This window comes from Prosopis cineraria, unplaced genomic scaffold (assembly GCF_029017545.1).
Source record: "Prosopis cineraria cultivar Desert tree isolate PC_DT_omini unplaced genomic scaffold, ASM2901754v1 PC6, whole genome shotgun sequence".
Lineage (NCBI taxonomy): Eukaryota > Viridiplantae > Streptophyta > Magnoliopsida > Fabales > Fabaceae > Prosopis > Prosopis cineraria.
The window spans coordinates 16,078,156-16,084,927 of record NW_026555337.1 but is presented as its reverse complement, the minus strand read 5'-3'; the positions used below and the strand labels follow the sequence as shown (position 1 = coordinate 16,084,927).

Here is a 6,772-nt window from a genome sequence, read left to right as displayed (position 1 = left end):
ACCAATATTTAACATTTTAAGACATTAATTTTATATTTCAACTAATATACTTTTTCAATTCAAATTCATTAAGCTTTAAAGCTTAATGTTAGCTTAGAGGTTTGCAATTCGATTATTGGTAGTGACGAGAAAGATGACAAGAAGAACATGAGTGGGATATTAAAAAAATCCAACATTGAATTTTTAGAATATATGAAATATATCTATGTGATGTTACATGATTTTTTGTTTAATACTATCTTAGGACATAAATACAAAAAGATGGATGAAGTTTACATTTAATCTTTTAATTTTACACAAGGTTTCATTTTAGTCTCTTGAGTTTATAAAGTGTATTTTTAGTTCGATAACCCTAATATCATTAGTTTCATCCCAACAAATTTTTACATTTAACTTTCAAATATTAACAAAATATTATTAAATATTGACATATTAAGTTTAATTTTTCAAAATAATAATGATTGACACACAAAAATAATCATTTGAAACTAATAATGTTAGAGTTAAATGACTAAAAAAAAATACTTTGTAAAATTAAGGAATCAAACTGAAACCTTATATAGAATTAAAAGTATACATTAGCCTAAAAAAATTAGATAATATTGTTTATAATTTTCTTATAAATTATATTTTAAAAAATAAAAAATAATTAACAAATTAAGCTATAATGTAAAAACAAGTCAATAACGTTACTTAAGAGTTGTTGTTAATTAAAAGAAAAGTCAAAAGCCATATATAAACTCATAAGGTAAACACATAACACAAATTTATGTAAGCATACGGGCAAGAGTCATATATTTAGTTTTATTTATTTAATATACTTTAATCAAATCAAAACATGTGGACTTCAGTGTGTTAAATAATATTAATAAGAATTTGTTATGAAATAAATAATATATAAAAGATATATATGTCTTGATTTAATTAGAAAAATGCATCTTAATTATATAAGGTTAAGTATATAAGTTTTTCCTAAATGTAATTCAGATGGTAATATTATATATTATAATTACATTCATTTATAAAATAAATACCTAAAAACTGGACCGTAGATTAAAATATGGATGATTAAAAACAGTGATGAGTATGGAAGATAACCATATAATTTTATGATTTTCTCTGTTCCCTATCTTCCCCCATATATACCCAGTATTCATCATTGAAAGCTCTATAGATCTACCAATTCTTCAAGGCCTTTCTCTCATTATCCATTTCTCTCCTCAACTTCCAAGTTCGAACCGTGATGGCTCAACCACACTCTCCGTCAAAGACTCTTATCGACCCAGAGAACAAGCAATCACCAGAAGAAGAGAGCTTCTCACATGCGATGCAGCTCGTGACATCTATTGCGACTTCCATGGCGCTGCAAACGGCGGTGCAGCTCGGCGTGTTTGAGGTCATTCATAGAGCCGGTCCCGGCGTCGAGATCTCCGCCGCTGACATAGCGTCGGAGCTTTCTTGCAAGAACCCAGAAGCAGCTTCCGCACTGGATCGACTCCTCCATCTTCTAGCGTCTCACTCAATTCTTTGTTGTTCCGTTATCGGCGATGAGAACCGAGGGTCGGGATGTTTCAGGCGGTTGTACAGCCTCTCTCCGGTGGCCAAATTCTTCGTTCGAAATGCGGATGGTGCAACGTTAGGTTCCTTGATTGAATTGCTTCATGATAAGGTCTTCGTGGATAGCTGGTTAGTCAGTATTTTTTTTTCAAAAAAGAAATATAAAAAAATTTAAAAAATATAGGGATAATTAAGCATTTCAGTCATACAAGTTTATCTTAGTTATTAATTTAGTGATTCAAATTTGATTTCTATCAATTTAGTCACAAATAATTTCTTAAATTATAATGTTAGTTTTTTAAATTTTAAAATATAAATTGACTCTCAAATTAATCTAATATATAAAGTATATTAATAAATTGATATGTATATGTAATTAAATTAGCTTTGAAATTAATATAATCTTATTATACTACCTAAAAGTACACATATTTTCAATTAATATTTATGGCCGATTTTAACATTGTTACATCCTTTTTGAATAATAAGTACTAAATTAATAATTGAAATAAATTTAAGAAATCAAATTGATAAAAATTAAACTTGAGGAAGAAAGGGATAATTGAAACAAATTTCATAGATTAAAAGTTTATTTCATCATCCCAAAAATATATAACTATTACTACAAAAAAAAAAACTTTTAGTAGTAACTTTTAGCTATGACTAAAAAAGTCTCCACCAAAAGTGAACTTGCCATCAAAAGTTTTTTTTTTAGTGTACACTATTTCCAATTTTATTTGTCTACCATATACAGCTTTGTTCTAAAGTGATAAATTGTACATTTATTCACTAATATTGACAGGTTAATCTACACCAATTAAAATAACTTATTTAAACTGATTTACATCCAATGTAGAAAGCATGTCATTATTTACACCGGTTATTTAACTAATGTAGATAATATTCTACACCGGTTACTTAACTGGTGTAGTTCACAACATACAAGGAATTTTTTTGTTTCAAATTTCATTATCTACACCAGTTACCTATCACTAACCGGTTTAGATATCTACACCAGTTTCTATTTTTTCCCAAATATTGAGTTGGTTTGCTCACGGTTATACAGTAGTGCTGCATTCGAGTGAAATATTATATATGAGATTTTATTTTCTTCTTCATAAATATCATTTTATCACCACTCAAATTAAGAATTTGTATTCGTAACTTCTTCTAAAATTTATATTCTTAACCCTTTGATAGTTGACAACATTTCAAAATTTATGTCATTCAATATAAAAATAGCTGACCAGTAAAGATTATCAGTTGAATTTTTAGGAACTTTTTATTTTATTTTTAATTAATTAGTTATATATATGTGCATGCAAATTAATTGTGATATTATAGAAATCCAATAGAATGGATGAGTATTATGCAAATTTAAAAGATGAATCAGAATATTCATGACTAGTTAAAAGAAGCACAATTTGCTATAAATTTATAATATATATATATATATATCTTATATTAACAATATGAACATATCTTATATTAACAATATGAACATTTTTAAGGTCCCAATTGAAAGATGCAATATTGGACGGGGGTATCTCATTCAATAGGGTCCATGGATCACATCTTTTTGAATATCTAAGATTGGACTCCAGAGTCAACCATGTCTTTAGCAAAGCGATGAAGAATCACAGCACTATAGTTATGAACAAGATTCTTGAATCCTACCGAGGTTTTGGGGACATCACTAGACTCGTCGATGTTGGTGGAGGTCTTGGGATTACTCTCAAGTTGATCACATCCAAATATCCAAACATTCAAGGAATCAATTTCGACTTGCCTCATGTCATTCAACATGCGCCTTCTTATCCTGGTATGACCTAATTAATTACTTTGACATTTCAAACCAAGTAATCATATTAATTAATTAAATCACTGATCGTAATAACGTTGCAGGAGTGGAGCACGTAGGAGGAGATATGTTTGAAAGCGTGCCAAGAGGAGATGCCATCTTCATGAAGGTGGGTTAGTATGTAATATTATCATTATATTATCAATATATATGTGTGTGTGTGTGTGTGTATTTAATTTAATCACAATGAGAGGTTAATTAGGTCTGGCTTTAATCTGTTAGGGTAAATTTTACTTGAAATATCACATATAACCCTTGTTTTTAAAATAATGTTGACTTGCTATTGGTCAATCCCACCTAGTGGCCGACATGAGGCTTCTCATTGTTGTTGATGACTTGTCATCAGCAAGCGTTGACTGGTCAAAAATGATTTTATTCAAATGTTAATACTTTAATATTTATAAGTCAAATTTATATAATAGATTGACAAGTGATTATAAATGACCTATTGTATTGTTTGACTTGTAAATATAAGAAATTTAACTCATAAATCTGATATATGTTTTATTTATAAATATCAAAGTATTAATATTTTAATAACAAAAATTTAAGAATTCTTTTATTTTTTTGACTTGGTTACTAGCGATCAATCAACTTGGTCGACTTTAGTCAAATGAGATGAGTCCAAGAACATTTGTATAATTTCTCATAGAAAATTAATTACAACCAAGTCTCAAGGATTTGAGAGTATTTTCACAAATTCATGATACTTGATTTATTTATAATCCCCCCCCAAAAACACACACACATATAATAAATGACAAGTAGAGGTTAAAAGGTGTGGCTTTGTTGGGGTAAATTTTGTAGTGGATACTTCATGATTGGAGTGATGAATGGTGCTTGAAGCTGTTGAAGAATTGCCATGACGCCATTCCTAAAGATGGAAAGGTGATTGTGGTGGAGGCAGTTTTACCATTTGTATCAGAAACTTCTGCTGCAGCGAAAAGCATCACCCAAAGTGATGTGATGATGTTGACTTATTGCTCAGGTGGCAAGGAGAGAACTGAGCATGAGTTCATGAAATTGGCTACATCAGCTGGGTTTAGAGGCATCAGATTTGACTGCTTCGTTCGAAACTTTTGGATTATGGAGTTCTTCAAATAGATACAAACGTGATCATGATGCAGTAATCGGGACACACTACTTTGTGCCACTTGCTTTAATGCACTCTATTTATCCGTTAGAAGTTGTCGTGGGTTGAATATGTCATGAGAACTATAATGAAATAATTATCTCCTTGCTTGAGATGTTATCATAAATTCATTCCATCAGAGAATCTATCGACGCCCAAATCCCATTAAAATGCCCTTATGTTCTCTCTGTTTTTTTTTTTTGTTTTTTCCTCACGGAGTTCTCTCAAAATCCGTTTCTATGAGATAATTCTACGGTAAGGTTCCTGGTGTTGACATGTATATACAGATTCCTCACACGTCTTACAAGTAATCTCACACACACAAACGCACCTTATAACCGGCCATATTCTAAACAAAACTGTATATTAGTTACTCAAATGTACCCCCTTCCAGATATCTCTTCATATGGCCCAAAAGAAAAATTAAGTGTTCCATACATGTCAAAGCATACAATTAAGATTAATAAATATATTTGAAATTTAATTTTTTCCAATTATCCAGTATCAATTGTTTGGCATGGGTGGTTGGGTATTTAATAAGCTAACTTAATGAGGATGAATTTTTTTAATAAATATATTGGAGACAAGATGTAGTTGTTCTTTATATTTATATTTAGTTTAAACTCTAGACTTAAGAAGGAGACTGTAACATTCCGATGAAGAACAGTAACACATGCGCAATCAAATGGAGATATGGTGCAAGTTTACTATTTGAGACCTAGAAAAGGAAACTGTTTTGGGGAAAAGCTTTCTTTCTAATTATTTATTTAATAATTTTTGGATGATTGGTGAAAGGTTCCTTTAAATTATCTTGGTGAAGATTAAAGTTTGCGTTCCCATAAATGGCGTTCTGAAAAAAATGACATAATTTGCACCATGCACCCCATAACATTTGATACCGATACTCCTGAAATAGTTTAAAAAAATTGATCTTTTATCCTAACTTTTAATGATGTCCCTGCCCCATGAGGAGTTGACTTGCATCATTTCTTTCTTACAAAACACTAATAAAAACCTCAAACTTTCAAGTCACTACAAAAAAATAAACTTTTGGCAGTGACAAAAAGTCATTGTCAATAGTCCAAAAGTTATCGCTAAAAATTTTTAGTGGTGACTTTTCGCCACTAAAAGATTGTTGCTATAACCATCATTGCTAATAGTTTTGGTGGTGACAATATTTGTCGCTGCCAAAAGTAGACTTTTAGTGGTAACATTTTTTTTTTGCTACTAAAAGTATTTTTGGTGGCCACAAACGTCGCCGCTAAAAAGACTTTTTTTAGAAAAATAATTTTAGCAACGACAAAACTTTTTTTAAAAAATAATAATTTCTTTTATGCCACATCACTCTATCACATGTACATCAAGTGATGCCATGTCACTTGCCATATATGCGACAGATGATACCACGTCACTTGCCATCTTGTGCCACATCATAGGCCACGTGTTTGACAGATAATGCTACATCATCTAGCCATCTCGTGTCACGTCACATGCCATGTGTACACTTCCTCAAGTCACCTCATGTGCCACGCCACTATCTCGTACCACATCACCTGCCATATATGTGTCCACTCAAGCTACCTCATGTGCTAGCCACCATTTCGTGCCAAGTCACTATCACACCCCAAAATATAGGAGTGATCAGCATGGAATGTGTGTACAAAACACATATCCCTTAAGCCTTAGTTCAAAAAAAAAATTCTATTACTTGATTATATTTATATTGGAATTAGGAAATCCAAACAAAAGCCTTATTATTTTTATAAGAATTTCGGCAGCACCTCTCTTATCAGTATGGCTTCCTAAAAATCTTACAATACAATTTTTATGAATATCACTAAAATCAAGAGCACAACTCCATCTAGCTTGTAGACAGAGTATGTAACCAAATAAAGATCTTAACTATAGCATATGTGGAGCACCTAATTATATTGTCTTTAAGACATAATACACAAATTTCATAATTACATCAAAAAGAGATATTTACAAAACAAACCTTTACCCTACACTGCAAAAAGCACTTTAGTAGTCAGCATGATGTACAATATTAGTTACATTATCTGAGACCAAAAATAAGTTTTCAGTGAATAACATCCCAATTATGATTTATGGAAATAATAGAAAGTACACCAATGAGTTTCTTATATATTTAATAAAATAATCAATTAAAAATAATATAGCACATATCGCGTGTGCGCACCAATTATTATGTAAATGTTAAA

At 30.7% G+C, this 6,772-nt stretch overlaps 1 protein-coding gene across 1 annotated transcript; it reads left to right on the top strand.

Annotated features, from left to right (window-relative positions):
- Positions 1–1,191: 1,191 nt before the first annotated feature.
- On the top strand, positions 1,192–4,694 carry LOC129314378 (cathecol O-methyltransferase 1-like). The gene is made up of 4 exons (XM_054957809.1): positions 1,192–1,686; positions 3,069–3,379; positions 3,463–3,527; positions 4,226–4,694. Exons 1-4 carry the CDS (start codon positions 1,244–1,246, stop codon positions 4,520–4,522), a joined length of 1,116 nt encoding a protein of 371 aa, XP_054813784.1. The 5' UTR covers positions 1,192–1,243; the 3' UTR covers positions 4,523–4,694.
- The last annotated feature ends 2,078 nt before the right edge of the window (positions 4,695–6,772 follow it).

Bases quoted from the DNA above. Each gene is read 5' to 3' on its own strand.
- LOC129314378 (XM_054957809.1), top strand. From the start codon at position 1,244: ATGGCTCAACCACACTCTCCGTCAAAGACTCTTATCGACCCAGAGAAC. The intron at 1,687-3,068 runs GTTAGTCAGTAT...AACATTTTTAAG, and splicing joins AAGGTCTTCGTGGATAGCTG to GTCCCAATTGAAAGATGCAA. The intron at 3,528-4,225 runs GTGGGTTAGTAT...TAAATTTTGTAG, and splicing joins GAGATGCCATCTTCATGAAG to TGGATACTTCATGATTGGAG.